Genomic DNA, 18965 nt, shown 5'->3' with positions numbered 1-18965 from the left:
CAGGTATTAGAGAAGCAGCGTGGCTCAGTGGAAAGAGCCCGGGCTTGGGAGTCAGAGGTCATGGGTTCAAATCGCGGCTCTGCCACTTGTCAGCTGTGTGACTTCACTTCTCTGTGCCTCAGTAACCTCATCTGGAAAATGGGGATTAAGATTGTGAACCTCACATGGGACAACCTGATTACCCTGTATTTCCCCCAGCACTTAGAACAGCGCTCTGCACATAGTAAGTGCTTAACAAATACCAACATTATTATTATTTCATCCCCATTTTACTGATGAGGACCCTGAGGTGCAGAAGTGAAGTGACTTGCTGAGGCACGTGGCAGAGCAGGATTTGAACCTTCCCAAAAGGCAATGGGACCCTTAGGCAGTAGGAGGGAGGGAAACACCCACAGAGCACCCGCTTGGTACAGCGCACGGGGCAAGATACTCAGGAAGTACTTATTCATTCGTTCAGTCGTATTTACCGAACGCTTACTGTGTGCAGAGTAATCACTTGGGAGAGGACAATATAACAATAAACAGACATCTCCTGCCCACAACGAGCTTACAGTTTAGAGGGACGGAATGCAGAGGTGACCCGTCAAGAAGTTACCGGACACCGGAGGTTGGATGGTTAGGAAGGGAGGGAAGTGGGGGGCAAGTGGGTGGGTATTAAACACATTTGCTCTGTCACAGACTGTGTTGGTTATTTAATTTGCTCTTTGGTTCGCTGCTTATAATCACCAAAGTGCCAAGATGAAGCTGCTTTCCAATCAATCAATCAACTGTCTTTACCAAGCCTATACTATGGGCAGAGTGGTAGGGAGAGTAGAATGTAATAAGAGATGGCAGACACGTTCCCTGCCCACAACGAGTTTACAGTCTAGGGGGGATGTGGGTGCGCCGTAAAGTACTCCGCAAAGTTACTTCTGATGACCTTTTTGCCCAGCTGTTGCTCTGCTCTCCTTAATGCTGATGAATCTCTTCGTGAGCACTGAAGGGTGTAAAACTTTGAGGTCGCGCAAGAGAAAGGGAAATGCTTTTTCCAGAAACTGCGAAACTCACACCCTGACACTGTACAGTTGATTGCACTCGGGCCCTAACATAAAATCAAAATTATTCATTTTAGATCAACTAATGGATGAGAGATCCATATCAAATTATTGGAAGGAAAACCTACTATTATTAGGTTTCGAAGGTCCATCCTTAACCTAAAAGGTAGACTACAAAGGAAACAATAATTGAGGATCGGTGTGGTCTGATGGATAGAGCACTGGAATGGAAGTCAGATGGACGTGGATTCTAATGTCGGCTCTGCCACTTGTTTGCCCTGTGACTTTGGGCAAGTCACTTCACTGGGCCTCAGTTTCCTCAGCTGTAAAATGGGGACTGAGCGCCACGTGGAACATGGACTGTGTCCAACCTCATTAGCCTCCTACTACAACTTCCTACAATACTCCAGTCCGCACACTCCACTCCTCTAATGGTAACCTACTCACTGTACCTCGATCTCGTCTATCTCGCGGCCGACCTCTCGCCTACGTCCCGCCTCTGGCCTGGAATGCCCTCCCTCTTCATCTCCAACAGATAATTAACTCTCCCCCCAATCAAAGCTTATTGAAGGCTCATCTCCTCCAAGAAGCCTCCCCTGACTAAGCCCTCTTTTCTTTTTCTTCCACTCCTTTCTGCGTCGCCCTGACTTGCTCCATTTATTCATCCCCGTCCCGTCCCCGTCCCAGCCCCGCAGCACTTATGTACATATCCGTCATTTAATTATTTATATTAACGTCTCTCTACCCCTTCTAGACTGTAGCTCGTTGTGAGTAGGGATTGTGTCTGTTACACTGCTATATTATACTCTCCAAAGCGCTTAGTACAGTGCTCTGCACACGGTAAATGCTCAGTAAATTTTATTAACTTGAATAATAAGAATAATTATGATATTTGTTAAGCACTTACTATGTGCCACCCACTATACTAAGTGCTGGCGTAGAAACAAGCAAATCGGGTTGGACACAGTCCCCATCCCACGTGGGGCTCACGGTCTCAATCCCCATTTTACAGATGATCTGTAAAATTGATGCCTGTGTCCCCCTTTTCACTGAAAGCTCGTAGTGGGCAGGGAACATGACTACCACCTCCGTTGTACTGTACTCACCCAAGTGCTTAGTACAGTGCCTAGCCCATAATAAGTGCTTAACAAATACCATAAAAAAAAATTGCACTGTTCCTCTCAGGATGCTTTAGGGCATCACTGTCGGATGGCCAATACCGACCATTGGAATGATCAAGAAAGGCAATGTTTATAAAAGTTAAAAAATAAATAAATAAATAAGACAAGACCCAGACAACTAAAGGAAAGTTCTGGTTTGTTCCTTCTGCTATCGCTACAACCGTCGGGCCAAAGAACCTAATTTTAGCTTATTCTGGGTTAGAGGTCAGTGTAGGTCCAAGCCGAGCACTCCGAATGAAAAAGACAAGAATTCCTCCTGATTTAGGGTGCCCGGACCATCGCGTTTAGTTTGCTGCCTTTAAACACAACAAATCATTTCCCTTTGGTAGGAGATAGGTGCCTTTAGGCAGGAAACCTATCGATTACCCAAAGATTCACGTTTCATCTACTGGATCATAAAGTTGTCTGTACTGTTCCCTCCGAAAAGTTTAGTGCGGTGTTCTACATGTGGTAAGGGCTCAATAAGTAACGATGATGACAAAATGACCTCAAAGCCCACCCAATTACATTCTCAAATCAAAACTATTTCCAACCTCTTCAAACTCAAGTTTGAGGGGATCCAGCCGTCCCTTGCCGGCCACTCTGAGCCGCCGGGGGCTTCCGGAAATACTCTAAGAAGTTTGAAGTGTGATTGATAAAGGTCCCCGTGAAACTGTAATGTCTATCACCAAATCAGAACGTCATTCAATTCTTCAAGTCACGGAGCACAGTGGAGGTCTCCACTGCCGTGAACCTGAAAGAGATTGGCGGAAGAGAGTGTTCTGCGGGAGGGGAAACACTCACACACCTCCAGGCCACTGGAAGCAGCAGATTCGTAATGCAGCTGTGGTTTAGATGCTCTCTACAGGAGAGAGTGCATTTCCAGCCCTGAAATTCGGCATCCGAGCTTTCAGGTTGGTCGGCTTGGTGTTTCTTTTCCCCTTCCATCCCGGGAATTACAGGATGATGCTCCTTTGCACTACGGTCATGTCTATCGCTGAGTAAAAGGATCCACAAAGCAAAAGTCTAAACTTCTTGTGGGCAGGGATCGTGTCTATCAACTCTTGAATACTGTCCTTTGTCAAGCGCTCAGTAAGTGCTCAATAAATAACACTGACCGATTGATACTACATAGAAATTCAATAAAGCGGGCTAAGTGGCTTCCGCAGTGATCGTGCAGCTTTAAAATTAGATCTTTTTTTGCTATGCAGGTGAGATGTGGAAAACTCTATTCAACGTTTTAAAGAATGAAATCTTACACACAAAAAAGCCCGCACATGAAAGTGCATATGTGCCAGCAAGATCCAAAACTGATTGATGCAAAAGCCCGGATCATCCATGCTGAAGGTGAACAGTCCCATTGGAATTCTTCTGGTTGATTATCAACCAGTCAATGGTATTTATTGAGCACTTACTGCATGCAGATTACCGCGATAAGCCCTTGGGAGAGTACAATACAACAGAGTTGGTAGACATGTTCCCTGCCTACACGTTCCCTGGAGATGGGCAAGTGACAGCAAGAAACTGGCAGCGTACTTCCCAACAGGGCCCCGGCTCCTCATAACTAACTCACTTCTCATTAGAGAAGCAGCGTGGCTCTGTGGAAAGAGCCCGGGTTTGGGAGTCAGAGGTCATGGGTTCTAATCCCGGATCCGCCACTTGTCAGCTGTGTGACTTTGGGCAAGTCACTTCACTTCTGTGTGCCTCATTTACCTCATCCGTAAAATGGGGATAAGACTGTGAGCCCCATGTGGGACAGCCTGATCACCTTGTCTCCCCCCAGCGCTTAGAACAGGGCTTGGCACATAGTAAGTGCTTAACAGATGCCATCATTATTATTTATTATTATAACTTTACCCGGGCTTTGAAAAGCTCTAATTCCAAACTGAAATCCAGTGGCTTCCCCTGACCCCAGGCCAACAACAGTCCAAACTGAAGGTCTTCCTAGTGTCCCATCACTCTTCAATCCTGAAGTCCCAAGTCTAAGGATCTGAGGATGATGAACACCTTCTGGTCAGTGGTTCTGGACCGACATTTCCAAAGCCTTCGAAAGCTGGGCATCTCGGGGCAGTCCGACGAAGGGAACAGAGAGCTGTCCATCTGTCGTATCCCTCCGCTCAGACAAAAGGCCAAAAGAAAAGTCATCCTTGGGTAAGGAGTCAGGGAGGGCTATTAGCCTCCAAGTCCAGCGGCCCATCAACTGCACGTCCTAGGTATGGATGAGAATTTTCTCACCTCCCTCCTCCCCAAGAAGCAGTGTGGCTTAGTGGAAAGAGCCCGGGCTTGGGAGTCAGAGGAGGTGGGTTCTAATCCCATCTCCACCACTTGTCTGTGTGACCTTGAGCAAGTCACTTCTCTGTGCCTCAGTTACTTCATATGGAAAATAGGGACAACCTGATTACCCTGTACCCAGGGCTTAGAACTGTGCTTGGCACGTAGTAAGCGCTTAACAAATACCTTAATTATTATTATTAAAAATCAGACTTCGAATCCGTCAGGCGAACCTCGTCCCTCTCCGGAACAATGAGTTCCTCTGGACAACGGCTGAGGGAGGAGAACAGAAAAGTCAAACCACAAGACCAGAGGCTCAGTTCCACCTGGACAAATGTCTGACTTCTCTTAGATCGAGTTTGAATTCATCTTTTCTTTTGAAGGACCGCTAAGAACTCTCATTTTACGCCCCCTGCCAGGAGATGTTCTTGTCACAAACAAAAGAAACATTCCAGTTAGCTGGCTGTCAGATGACCTCAGCCAAAATGCCAAGATCAAGTGGCACAGACGCTTCCACCAGTCTCAAGTGGAGTGGACTCCGTGTCCTAAAAAGGATATTGTGATAGATTCCCCCGATCAGATCCCTGGCTCAGTAATTTGCATCCGAGAGCATCTCAAAGCAAACCATATGTTGCTAAACTCCCTGAGTAAGCCATGGTGGCGCTTGCTTTACTGAGAGAGGACAGGGAGGATCTCCGTTTTGCCTCAGGTAATTGTTGATCTTTTTCACCTAAGAGTTTTCTTCAGAAAGCTGGATTATTCCAATTCATGGTTTTATTCTGGGCCTCTCATCTCTTCCCCTCTATCAACCCTTGCGGAAGAGGGTGGAAAAACTGTCGTACTTTTTAAAGAGCGGTGAGAAACTAGGGGTCAAGAACCACCTGAGAAGACATCTAGAATGTAAGCTCATTGTGGGCAGGGAATGTGTCTTTTTATTGTTGTGGTGAACTCTCCCCGGCACTTAGCACAGTGTTCTGCACAAAAGAGCTCAAATATCAGTGACTGACCTCTCATTTAAAAAAAAACAACAATCCACCAAAAAAAAAAAGGGTTGCAAAACTTTGCTCTGGCTAAACTATATGTCCAAGAAAAGTATGTGCACTGTTTTAAGCAGGATTTAGAAACACAATTTCAGAATGCGAATACCAAATTGGATCAGACCACTAGTCCATCTGGTCTGGTATTCTGCCGCCAACAACAACAATAAATTTATCTGGACCACTATTCTCTATTTTGCAGACTAAAAACTGCCGGATCTAGATGGATATGCATTCACATAGCCCATATGAAACAGGTCACGATTCAACAGAGCATGTTGACACATGAAGAGATTTTGCCTGCCCAAGAATCAGCCAAAAAGGATTCAAAATCTCAGAATTTCAGCTTTTCTAACAGCTCCTTGTCAGTACGACGTCACATTTCTCTTCAAAGCTAAACTCACATTAAAAAAAAAAAACAACTAGTTAATCCAAGTCACCAAGAAATGAATACCAGGAAGCTCTTCAAACAAGCCAGATCCTCTAGGCCGTAAGCTTTTTGTGGGTAGGATGCGAGTCTACCAACTCTGTTGTAATGTGCTCTCCCAAACGTTTAGTACAGTGCTCTGCACACGGTCAACGCTCAATGAATACCGCTGCTTGATCGGTTTAACCTGATCCAGTGAAGATATTCATTTCCACATGTGCCAGTGATGGACTCACTGTAGCGGGCAACAGGATCAAACGGCTTCAGGGTCCAAGACTTCTCGCCTAGAATAGTAATTCTCCCAAACTGCCTAGCACACTGGAAGGCATCATCTGGCCGCTACCCACTTTCAGAGCAATTACTTTACTGCCTTGAGAGAGTGGTTCCAGAAGACAGAAGCAAAGTGCACTCAGTTCAGCCTCTGGGTACTGAGAGGATCAAGGAAATATGGCAGTCGCAAATAAGTATATAGAAAAATCGATCCATCTTATTTACTGATCACTTCCGGTGTGCAGAGGCCTGTACTAAGTGCTTGAGAGAGTACAATATAACAGATACCCTCCCTGCCCACAATGAGCTTACAGCCCAGTGAGAAGTTAAGTGACTTGCCCAAAGTCACAGAGCAAATGGAAGAGGCAGGATTGATAATAATAATGATGGTATTTGTTAAGCGCTTACTATGTGCAGAGCACTGTTCTAAGCGCTGGGGGGAGATACAGGGTAATCAGGTCGTCCCACGTGAGACTCACAGTCTTCATCCCCATTTTTACAGATGAGGGAACTGAGGCACAGAGAAGTTACGTGACTTGCCCACAGTCACACAGCTGACGAGTGGCAGAGCCGGGAGTCGAACCCATGACCTCTGACTCCGAAGCCCAGGCTCTTTCCACTGAGCCACGCTGCTTCCCAGGTCCTCTGGCTCCCGGACCCGTGCTCTTTCCGTTGGGCCACTTGGCTTCTGAGCGCTTACTGAATGCAGAGCACTGGAATAAGCACTTGGGAAAGTGCATGAGAGTAGGAAGACACGATCTCTGGCTTGGAGGAGTTCACAGGCTAGAGGGGCAGACATTACAGTAAATTACTGTTTGGACGGGAACCTAAGTGTGGCGGGGGAGGGGTGAATATCAAAGGATTTAAGGGGTTCAGATTCAAGTGCAAAGGCCATGGAGAAGGAAGAGCAAATAAAGGAAGTGAGGCCCGGAAAGGCCCCGTGGAGGAGATATGATTTTAGAAGGGCTTTGGAGATGGGGAGCGGGATAGAGGTCGTGGGTTCTAATCCCGGCTCCGCCGCTTGTCAGCTGTGTGACCTTGGGCAAGTCACTTCACTTCTCTGGGCCTCAGTGACCTCATCTGTAAAATAGGGGTGAAGACTGTGAGCCCCACGTGGGACAACCTGATTCCCGTGTCTACCGCGGCGCTTAGAACAGTGCTCTGCACATAGTAAGCGCTTAACAAATACCAACATTATTATTGTCTGTCAGATGCGAAGGAGGAGGGCAGTCCAAACCAGAGACAGGGATGCGGGTGAGGGGCAGTGAGGAGGACAAGACTGAGGTACAGTGAGTAGATCCGTAGGTGTCAGAGGAACAAAGTGTGCGGGCTGGGTTGGAGAAGGAGATCAGCGAGATAAGGTAGGAGGGGGAGAGCTGACTGAATTAAAGCCAATGATAAGGAGTTTCTGTTTGATGTGGGGGTGGATGGGCAACCACTGGAGGTTTTTGAGGAGAGGGAAGAGGTGGAATGAGTCTGATTCAGGCAGTGATCCAGGCAGCAGAGGGAGATTCAGACTGGAGTGAAGAGAGACAGGTCAGTGAGGAAGCGGAATTACCAGTCAAGGTGGGATATAAGTGCTTGGATCCGTATGGTGGCATTCTGGATGGAGAGGAAGGGCTGGATTCTAGAGATTAATAATAATAATAATAATGATGGCATTTGTTAAGCGCTTACTATGTGCAAAGCACTATTCTAAGTGCTGGGGAGGATACAAGGTGATCAGGTTGTCCCACCGGGGCTCAGCGTCTTAATTCCCATTTTACGGATGAGGTAACTGAGGCACACAGAAGTGAAGTGACTTGCCCAGAGTCACACAGCTGACAAATGGCGGAGCCGGGATTAGAACCCGTGGCCTCTGACTCCTAAACCCGGGTTCTTTCCACTGAGCCACGCTGCTTCTCCTAGATTAGCGTGGTCTAGTAGAAAGAGCCTGGGCCTGGGAGTCCCTGGGTTCTAATCCTGGCTCTGCCACTTGTCTGCTGGGTGACCTTGGCCAAGTCATTTCACTTCTCTGGGCCTTGGTTACCTTATCTGCCAAGCGGGGAATATGACCATGACCCCATGTGGGACTGGTACTGTGTCCAACATGATTTATTTGTATCTAGCCCAGTGCTTAATATGGTGCCCGGCACATGCTTAACAAATATCATGATTATTATTACTATTATTATTATTCCCTACCTAATTTTGGGCCTCTCCAAAGCCTTTCTGGCATCCAAATGGAATCCATCCCTTGCAAGAGTGGACAGAGGTAACCTAAGACTTCCAATATCACTAGGGTCTGGAGTGTCAGGAAATAGGAGGGCAGAGACCATCTCTCCCCCTTCCCTGCCCCCCTCACACACACACTTCCAACGCGACCTGCCACTCCTTAGGCGGCAAAACAGGACCTGGGTGAGAGAGATGAGATCGAGATACAGAGAGTGGGTTGGCATTAGAGAAGCCAAGCGTGGGGGTTAGGCTGTAGTAGAAGATCAGACAGATAAGGTAGGAGAGCTGATTTAGTGCAAAAAAACTCGCCACCCTCTTAAACAACACAAAGTAAATACATGGTAAACTCAAGTTTAGAATGGTGTGACAAAGTTTCCGGTTGTCCCGATAGGCCTAGGGTGGCCAAAAAAACCCCCCACAACCTCTGTACGCTCCCTCTGACTCAAAATTTAAAACTGAATTTTTCATCATCGTCAATGAGTGTGAAGCACTTGGGGGAGTACAAGAAGTACAATCTCTGTCCTCCAGGAGTTTACAAGATCTTATTTTTGTTATTCATTTTAACTTGCTGGGGAGAACTGATTTTTTTTCTATTTTGCAGTGTTTCCCCAGCCTCCCTTACACTTTGCTCTCCTTGTGACCATCCTAAAATCTCATCTCCTCCAACAGGATTTTTCCAACTAAACCCTCCTTTCCCCTACTCACTCTCCCTTCTGCATTACCTTCGCACTCGGATCGTTACCCCTTAAGCACTGGATATTCACCCCACTCTCAGCCCCTCAGCCTTACGTACACAGACTCATAATCTGCCATTTTAACCCATCTGCAGCCTCCCCACTCTAGACCGTAAACTCATAAGCAGAGATCGTATCTACCGATGCCACTGTACCACACACTCCCAAGTGCACAGTAAGCGCTCATATAACACCGAACCATTGTGACGGCTCGAATTATTTGAGCAAACACACCCTTATACTTGTATCGGGAAGCTCAGGAAACAATCATAATAAACGACGGAGAAGGAGTTTAAGATCATTTTTGGGATTTGAAACTGTGCTACTCTTTAAGATACAAAATAGCCTATCCCATGTTTTTCAGACAGAGGCTTTTCGTTGCTCAGATAAGCACCATTATAGACTTCCAATCCCAAAGAAATCTTCAGCCCCACAGTAACGAAAGCACTGTTATCCCCAGGCAAAATCATTCTGCTTCAAATCAGAGGTCCAACCGAAGTGAACGATGTTAGTGCTGCAGCATAATCATCGGTGGCACTTACTGAGCGCTGACTTTGTGCAGAGCACTGGACTGAGCGCAGTGGCCAGCTGCCCTTCATCCACAACGTTTTAGGGAAAAGAGGATGGAGAATTTGATTTTCAAATCAATTGGTCATGAAAACCAAGGGTATTCAGGTCTGGCTATTGCCACTTCAAGGCCATGAAACAGGTGCTGATCACCAAGCAAGAGGTCCTTCCCTGCAGCTTGGTTATTTGGTCCCACTGCCGTCTCCCGCCTCGGTGAGCAGGCCTGGGGCCTTTGGCAGGGAGGTGGCCGATGCCTCCTCTCCCAAGGGTTTGCGGGAGGCTGCGGGCTTCAAGCAGCGTGGCTCAGTGGAAGGAGCCCGGGCTTGGGAGTTAGAGGTCACGGGTTCTAATCCCGGCGCTGCCACTCGTCAGTTGTGTGACCGTGGGCAAGTCACTTCACTTCTCTGTGCCTCAGTTCCCTCATCTGTAAAATGGGGATGAAGACTGTGAGCCTCACGTGGAGCAACCTGATGACCCTGCATCTCCCCCAGCGCTTAGAACAGTGCTCTGCACATAGTAAGCGCTTAACAACTACCAACATTATCAATAGTATTATGCTCTGGGCCTCAGTTCCCTCATCTGTAAAATGGGGGTGAAGACTGTGAGCCTCACGTGGGACAACCTGATGACCCTGTCTCCACCCCAGCGCTTAGAAGAGTGCTCTGCACCTAGTAAGCGCTTAACTACTACCAACATTATTATTCTCTGTGCCTCAGTTCCCTTCTCTGCAAAATGGGGATGAAGACTGTGAGCCTCACGTAGGTCAACCTGATGACCCTGTCTCCACCCCAGCACTTAGAACAGTGCTCTGCACCTAGTAAGTGCTTAACAAATACCAACATTATTATTATTCTCGGTGCCTCAGTTCCCTCCTCTGCAAAATGGGGGTGAAGACTGTGAGCCTCACGTGGGACAACCTGATGACCCTGTCTCCACCCCAGCGCTTAGAAGAGTGCTCTGCACCTAGTAAGCGCTTAACTACTACCAACATTATTATTCTCTGTGCCTCAGTTCCCTTCTCTGCAAAATGGGGATGAAGCCTGTGACCCTCACGTAGGACAATCTGATGACCCTGCCTCCACCCCAGCACTTAGAACAGTGCTCTGCACCTAGTAAGTGCTTAACAAATACCAACATTATTATTATTCTCGGTGCCTCAGTTCCCTCCTCTGCAAAATGGGGATGAAGCCTGTGACCCTCACGTAGGACAATCTGATGACCCTGCCTCCACCCCAGCACTTAGAACAGTGCTCTGCACCTAGTAAGTGCTTAACAAATACCAACATTATTATTATTCTCGGTGCCTCAGTTCCCTCCTCTGCAAAATGGGGATGAAGCCTGTGACCCTCACGTAGGACAATCTGATGACCCTGTCTCCACCCCAGCACTTAGAACAGTGCTCTGCACCTAGTAAGTGCTTAACAACTACCAACATTATTATTATGCTCGGTGCCTCAGTTCCCTCCTCTGCAAAAGGGGGATGAAGCCTGTGAGCCTCACGTAGGACAACCTGATGGCCCTGTCTCCATCCCAGCGCTTAGAACAGTGCTCTGCACCTAGTTAAGCGCTTAACAACTACCGACATTATTATTAACCTCTGGGCCTCAGTTCCCTCCTCTGCAAAAGGGGGATGAAGCCTGTGAGCCTCACGTGGGACAACCTGATGGCCCTGCCTCCACCCCCAGCGTTTAGAAGAGTGTTCTGCAGAGCGTAAGCGCTTAACAAATACCCACATTATCATTACCAAAACAGGGGAGACCTTCTCACCGTTTTGCTCCCTTCCGTGCTCTCCACTTGACCCTCCCCAGCTCAGAGAGGGCGGCCACTGGTGAGCAAAAACCTTGATTGTGCGCTCATCCCCGACCCCCCCCCCCCGCACCCCCCTCGACCTCCCAACCCCTCCGATCGCAGTGGGAAGGTCGAGGCGGGGGGTGGAAAGGAAGGGCAGGAAGAGGATCTCAAGTTGGCACCTTCCCGGCTGCCATGCCCTCCTCTCCCCCTTATCTACGACGGCTCGGCTTCCTATTTCCCTCTCCAAACGGGGAAGGGGAATGGGGCGGGGGGGAGGGTTAAGACTGTGAACCCCGCAGCGCAGCGTCTGGCACAGAGTGAGCGCTTAAGGGATGCCATGGGGGTGATTGGGAGACCCGGCCTGGCAGGGGTGGCCGGAGGGCCCAGCCCCTCCCCCCAGGACCAGCCCGGGAGGGCAAAGGGAGGGAGAAGCGAGCCCGGCGGCGGGTCGGGGAGGACGCCGAGGGGCGGCGGATCCTCACCATGGCGGCGGCGGCGGCGGAGATCCCGATCCCGATCCCGATCCCGGTCCCGATCCCGATCCCGGCGTTTGTGTCTTTCCCCCCCGCGACAGGCCCCGGCGCTTCCACTTCCCCGGGTGCCTAGGAGTGAACATCCGGGTCACCGCGCGGCCGGGCGCGCGCTCACAGGGGCGCGCCCCCCACTCCCCGCCCGCCCCTCGGCGCGCGCTTCCCCCTCCCCCGCGCGCGCGGGCCCCGCCCCCTCGGCGGCGCGGCCGGCCAATGGGGACGCCGCTCCCCGGCCATCGCCAAGTATGGCGAGGCGGCGCGAGGGCGGGGAAGGGAGGGGCGGCGCGAGGGAGGAAGTCCGCGCGCGCGGGGACGCGGGGGCGCGCGCCGGCCCCAGGGGGAGACGCCGGGCCGGGCCGGGCCAAGGGGAAGGAGAGGGGAGGAGGGGCCGGGCCGGGCCGGGACGCCGGATTCGTTCGAGCGGGATTAAGAAATACATTAAAATAAAAATCCAGGCCATATAGGAACACAACCACAGGCCCCTGCCCGCCTTCTCCCAGGCTTCCTCCTCTGACGGGACGGAGCCGGGATAGAGGAAGAGGCCGTGGGCCCGATTTCACCCCACCCGCAGTGCCACAACACTTGGGGCCATAGCCATACTTGGATATAGATAGATAGATAGATAGATAGATAGATAGATAGATAGATAGATAGATAGATAGATAGATAGATAGATAGATAGATAGATAGATGTATCTGGATGGATAGATAGAGATGGAGATAGATAGATAGATAGATTAGATAGATAGATAGATAGATGTATCTAGATAGATGTATCTGGATGGATAGATAGATAGATAGATAGATAGATAGATAGATAGATAGATAGATAGATAGATAGATAGATCTAGATAGATATATGCATCTGGATTGATAGAGATGATGGTGGGCAGAGGCCTTGTTATAAGAGCATGGCTTCTAATCCCACCTCCGCCACTTGTCAGCTGTGTGACGCTGGGCAAGTCACTCTAGGCCTCAGTTACCTCATCTGGGAAATGAGACTGTGAGCCCCACTGTGGAACAACCTCATTATTTTGTATTTCTCACAGGATTCGTCCTGGGACGGGGCGGAGCCGGGATAGAGGAGGAGGCCATGGGCCGGATTTCACCCCTCCCTCAGTGCCGCAACACTTGGGGCCATAGCTGTACTTGGATATATATATGTACATCTATCTATATCTATCTATGTAGATAAGTAGATATAGATAGATGTACATATATACATATATATATATATGTATATATGTATCTATCTATATCTATCTATGTAGATAAGTAGATATAGATAGATACATATATACATACATATATACATACATATATATATACATGTATAACAAGGCCTCTGCCCACCATTATATATATATATAATGGTGGGCAGAGGCCTTGTTATAAGAGCATGGCTTCTAATCCCACCTCTGCCACTTGTCAGCTGTGTGACTCTGAGCAAGTCACTTCACTCCTCTGGGCCTCAGTTACCTCATCTGAGAAATGAGACTGTGAGCCCCATAATGGGACAACCTGATTACTTCGTATCTCTCACAGGCTTCGTCCTGTGATGGGAAGGAGCCGGGAAAGGGGAGGAGGCCGAGGGCCAGATTTCACCCCTCCCTCAGTCCCACAGCACCTGGGGCCCTAGCTATGCTTGGATATATATACATTTATATAAATATATATATGTATTTATATATATAATGGTGGCCAGAGGCCTTGATATAAGAGCATGGGTTCTAATCCCTCCTCCTCCTCACTTAACTCCATTAGGCCTCAGTTACCTCATCTGGAAAATGAGACTGTGAGCCCCATTGTGGGACAACCTCATTACCTCATATCCCCCCCAGCACTTAGAACAGTGCTTGGCACATAGTAAGCATTTAAATGCCATCATCATTATTATTATTATCATTATTATTATATATTAATATATGTTAATGTCTGTCTCCTCCTCTAGGCCATGAGATCATTTTGGGCAGGGAACGGGTCTACCAATTCTGTTATAGTGTATTCTCCCAAGAGATTAGTATAGCGCTCTGCACACAGTAAGTGCTCAATAAATATGATTAATTGATTGAATGCTAGGGGGCCTACTCCTCTTCCCCATCGCTGTATCCCGCAACCCTGAGGGGGCTCTGGGCAAACCAGGCCAAAAGTTATTAAAATTAAAAAAGGCCTGAAAGATAGCCATATCTGGGGAAGAGAATTATTATTAATAATAATAAAGGTATTGGTTAAGCACTTACTGTGTACCAGGCACTGTGCTAAGTGCCAGGGTGGATACGAGCAAATGGGGTTGAGCACAGTCCCTGTTCCATGTGGGGCTCACATTCTCAATCCCCATTTTACAGATGAGGTAACTGAGCCCCAGAGAAGTGAAGTGACCTTCCCAAGGTCACACAGCAGACAAGTGGCCGAGTCAAAATTAGAACCCATCACCTTCTGACTCCCAGGCCTACGCTCTAACCACTAACTTCAAAGCCCTGAGAATTGACTGAGGTGTTTAAACCTTGGCAGAGAAACATCCCAGACTGTGAGCTACCATGGCACAGTGGCTAGAGCCTGGGCCTGGGAGTCAGAAGGTTGTGCTTTAATCCTGTCTCTGCCATTTGTTTTCTGGGTGACCTTGGGCAAATCAGCGTGGCTCAGTGGAAAGAGCCCAACTTGGGAATCAGAGGTCATGGGTTTGAATCCCAGGTCTGCCACTTGCCAGCTGTGTGACTTTGGGCAAGTCACTTAACTTCTCTGTGCCTCAGTTACCTCATCTGTAAAATGGGGGTTAAAACTGTGAGCTCCGCGTGGGACAACCTGATCACCTTCTGTTCCCCCAGGGCTTAGAACAGTGCTCTGCACATAGTAAGTGCTTAACAGATACCACCATTATTATTATTATTTCACATTTCTGGGCCTCAGTCACCTCATCTGAAAAATGGGGATTGAGAGTATGAGACCACATGGGACAGGGACTGTGTCCAACCCAATATACTTGTATCCACCCCACTTAGTACAGTGCCTGGCACATAGTAGGCATTTAACAAATACCACAATTATCATTATCATCATCACTTTGCCGATGTCTTTTTATCTGGCCAAACGGTATGAGCCTAAAGGGGGGTCAATACTTTGAGACCGTAGAGGGATGGCGTAGGGTCGTGGGAGAGAGATAAAAGGTGGCAGAACTAGAAATGAGTAGGAGGATGGAGGAAACAGCTGTTTGTTCGTCTGGTGGTTAAACCAGAAAATTGGTAGGAATTTTTTCTACCTTTGAGGCCCATGTTTGTTGCCTTTCACGAGAACTATTCCTATCCTTCAGTTCCCTTCTTGTAAAATGGCACTGACGATCCTGACGTTTCGGGATGATGAGGAAGAATTAATTACTGCCATGCATTTCCATCTAAGTAATGCCACTGACTGGTAATGCCTCTGACTGAGGTGGGAAAATGACTCTCCCTGGGGTCCCAGGGAAAGACTTATTCTGTTCCTCCCGCCCTATTTGTGTCGCTCATCGTTCAAACCGAAGCAGCCGTAAAGACTCCTAATGCTGAAGTGAACATTAAAGCACAAATTAGCCAGAAGCTGCCCAAACTTTCTTCCAGCTTCCCATTTATAACATGTTTTCCTTTCCCCGGCTAGAAGATGCATTCTGTGAAAATTGGAAAGGCTAATGGGAGGCATCCTAGGGCCCTGGCCAGGCTGGCAAAGAAGCAGCAGTGAAACAGATTTCTTTGACTCAGGGATGGAGGCCTGAGGTTGCAGCTGGGACTCCAGAGTGGCTGTGGAGTTGTCTTAACTTGACTTTTGTTAGTATAATGGCCACAAGGGTTTTTAATGAAGTTGCATTCATTCATTCAATAATATTTACTGAGCGCTTACTACGTGCACAGCACCGGACTAAGCGTTTGGAATGGACAATTCAACAACAGAGAGAGACCATCCCTGCCCATTGATGGGCTCACAGTCTAAACGGGGGAGACAGACGGTAAAGCAAAGCAGAACAAAACAAAAACAAGACCACGTCATCATGATAAATAGAATCAAGGAGATATACACCTTATTAACAAAATAAATAGGGTAATTAATATATACAAATGAGCTCAGTGCTGAGGGGAGGGGGAAGAGCAGAGGGTGGGGGGGGGGGAGGGAGGGGAGCAGAAGGAAAGGGGAGCTCAGTCTGGGAAGGCCTCCTGGAGGAGGTGAGCTCTCAGGAGGGCTTTGAAGAGGGGAAGAGAGTTAGTTTGGCGGAGGTGAGGAGGGAGGGCGTTCCAGGACAGCGGTAGGACGTGGGTCAGGGGTCGATGACGGGACAGGCGTGAACGGGGGACGGTGAGGAGGTGGGCGGCAGAGGAGCGGAGCGTGTGGAGTGGGCAGTAGAAGGAGAGAAGGGAGGTGATCTAGTGGGTAGAGCATGGGCCTGGGAATCAGAAGGACCTGGATTCTAACCCCAGCTCTCTCACTTGTCTGCTGTGTGAACTTGGGCAAGTCATTTCTCTTCTCTGTGCCTCAGTTAGACCATCTGTAAAATGAGGATTAAGACTGTGAGCCCTGTGTGGGACAAGAACTGTGTCCAACCCAATTACCTTGTATCTACCCCGGCGATTAGTACAGTGCCTGGCACGTAGTAAGAGCTTAACACGTAACCCAATTTTGAGTAGCAGTATTACTTACCTATGTCTGTTCCATCCATGGCAACAGGAAATGAATGATTATCACATAGGACTCAGAGTTGGGTTGTAATCCCAGCCCTGCCGCTTATCTACCATGTGACCTTGGGGAAGTCACTTAACTTATCATTTTCCTCATCTATAAAATGGGGATTGAATCTTCTTGCTGAGTTAGACTGGGAGCCCCATGTGGAACAGGGACGATGTAACTGTGGTATTTGTTAAGCGCTTACTATGTGCCAAGCACTGCACTAAGAGCTGGAGTGGATTCAAGCAAATCGGGTTAGACACAGTCCCCTTCCCACGTGGGGCTCACAGTCTCAATCCCCATTTTATAGATGAGGTAACTGAGGCACAGAGGAATGAAGTGACTTTCCCAAGGTCACACAGCACACAGTGAGAAGCAGCGTGGCTCGGTGGAAAGAGCCCGGGCTTGGGAGTCAGAAGTGATGGGTTCAAATCCCAACTCTGCCACTTGTCAGCTGTGTGACTGTGGGCAAGTCACTTCACTTCTCTGGGCCTCAGTTACATCATCTGGAAAATGGGGATTAAGACTGTGAGCCTCACGTGGGACAACCTGATTACCCTGTATCTACCCCAGCGCTTAGAACAGTGCTCTGCACATAGTAAGCGCTTAACAAATACCAACATTATTATTATTAAGTGGAGGAGCCAGGTTTATAACCCATGACCTTCTGACTCCCAGGCCCTTGCTCTATCCACTATGCCATGCTGCTTCTCTATACAACCTGATTATCTTGTTTTTACCCCGGCGCTTAGTACAGTGCCTGGCATATAGTAAGCACTTTAATAAGTACTCCAAAAAAACCCAAAAATATAAATTCCAATAAATGATGTCACACAGAACCCCAAAGAAATGCATGCAACTCTATCCTAAGGAGGAAGAGGACTCATTCATTCATTCAATCATACTTACTGGGCACTTACTGTATACAGAGCACTTACTAAGCTCTTGGGAAAGTATAACAGTAAACGATAACATTCCCTGTCCACAAGCTCACGTACTGGAAATGGGGAGATAGACATTAATACAAATAAATAAAATTACAGATATGTACATAAGTGCTTTGGGGCTGGGGGGCCAGGGGGAGAGCAAAAGGAGCAAGTCAGCGGGACACAGAAGGGAAGAAGATGAGCATGGCTTAGTGGAAAGAGCACGGGTTTGGAAGTCAGAGGTCACGGGTTCTAATCCCGGCTCTGCCACTTGTCAGCTGTGTGACTTTGGGCGAGTCATTTAACTTCTCTGTGCCTCAGTTACCTCATCTGTAAAATGGGGATTAAGGCTGTGAGCCCCACGTGGGACAACCTGATGACCTTGTATCAACCCCAGCGCTTAGAACAGTGCTTTGCACATAGTAAGTGCTTAACAAATACCATAACAATAATAATAATAATAATGAGGAAAAACGGGGCTTAGTCTGCCAAGGCCCCTTGGAGGAGATGTGCCTTCGATAAGCCTTTGAAGCAGGGGAAGAGTGGTTGTCTGTCAGATTAGAGGAGGGAGGGCGTTCCAGGCCAGAGGCAGGACGTGGGATAAGGTTTGGCAGCGAGACAGGTGAGAGCGAGGCACAGTGAGATGGCTAGTACCTGCTTCAGATTGAGCTCCTACCTAAAAATGGAGTGGATCATTCTCAATCTCTCCGTGGGCCACGTTGGGAGTGAGGATGGATGGACATTATATACCTTCGCCTGAGGTGGGCAATCAATCAATCCTATGTTTTGAGCACTTTCTGTATCTATACTCTACTAGACACTTGGGAGAGTACGATGCCACAGAGTTGGTAAACACAATCCCTAAGTCCAAGGAGCTTACACAAGAAGCAAGGTGAGGGACAGGGAAGATGGGCAGACACCCCCCGGCCTTTGTTTTGCCACTGGGATCCCGATTTGGGGAGAAGGAGGGAAAAAAAATCCACAAGTGCCACTACAGGGGCAGAATAGTAAGAATTATTCATTTATTAATTCAGTAGTATTTACTGAGCGCTTACATAGCACAGAGGGTGGATGGGGAGCAGAGGGAAAAGGGGGTAGCTCAGTTTGGGAAAGCCTCTTGGAGGAGGTGAGCTCTCATTTATGAACGCTGTGTAAGGAAGGGACTGGTATCTGACCTATCTGGAATCCACACCAGCACTTGTTTTTTAATGGTACTTGTTAAGCACTTACCGTGTGTCAGGCACGGTACTAAGCACTGAGATAGATACAAGAAAGTCACATTGGTCACAGTCCCTGTCAGCCAATCACTTTGCTTTTACTG

General features: G+C 48.3%; 1 protein-coding gene across 1 annotated transcript in view; it reads right to left on the bottom strand.

Moving 5' to 3' along the window:
- CAPZB (capping actin protein of muscle Z-line subunit beta) overlaps positions 1–12129 on the bottom strand; it is a 186373-nt gene extending 174244 nt beyond the window's left edge. Inside the window, exon 1 of the mRNA XM_029065499.2 lies at positions 11988–12129. Within this exon, the coding sequence (XP_028921332.1) occupies positions 11988–11990 (3 nt within the window). The 5' untranslated portion in view covers positions 11991–12129. The remainder of the gene's footprint in view (positions 1–11987) is intronic.
- Positions 12130–18965: the final 6836 nt, after the last annotated feature.

The sequence above is a fragment of the Ornithorhynchus anatinus genome, chromosome 5, assembly GCF_004115215.2.
Source record: "Ornithorhynchus anatinus isolate Pmale09 chromosome 5, mOrnAna1.pri.v4, whole genome shotgun sequence".
NCBI classification, from domain to species: Eukaryota; Metazoa; Chordata; class Mammalia; order Monotremata; family Ornithorhynchidae; genus Ornithorhynchus; species Ornithorhynchus anatinus.
The sequence above is the reverse complement of the archived record's forward strand: the minus strand, read 5'-3'. Positions and strand labels throughout refer to the sequence as shown.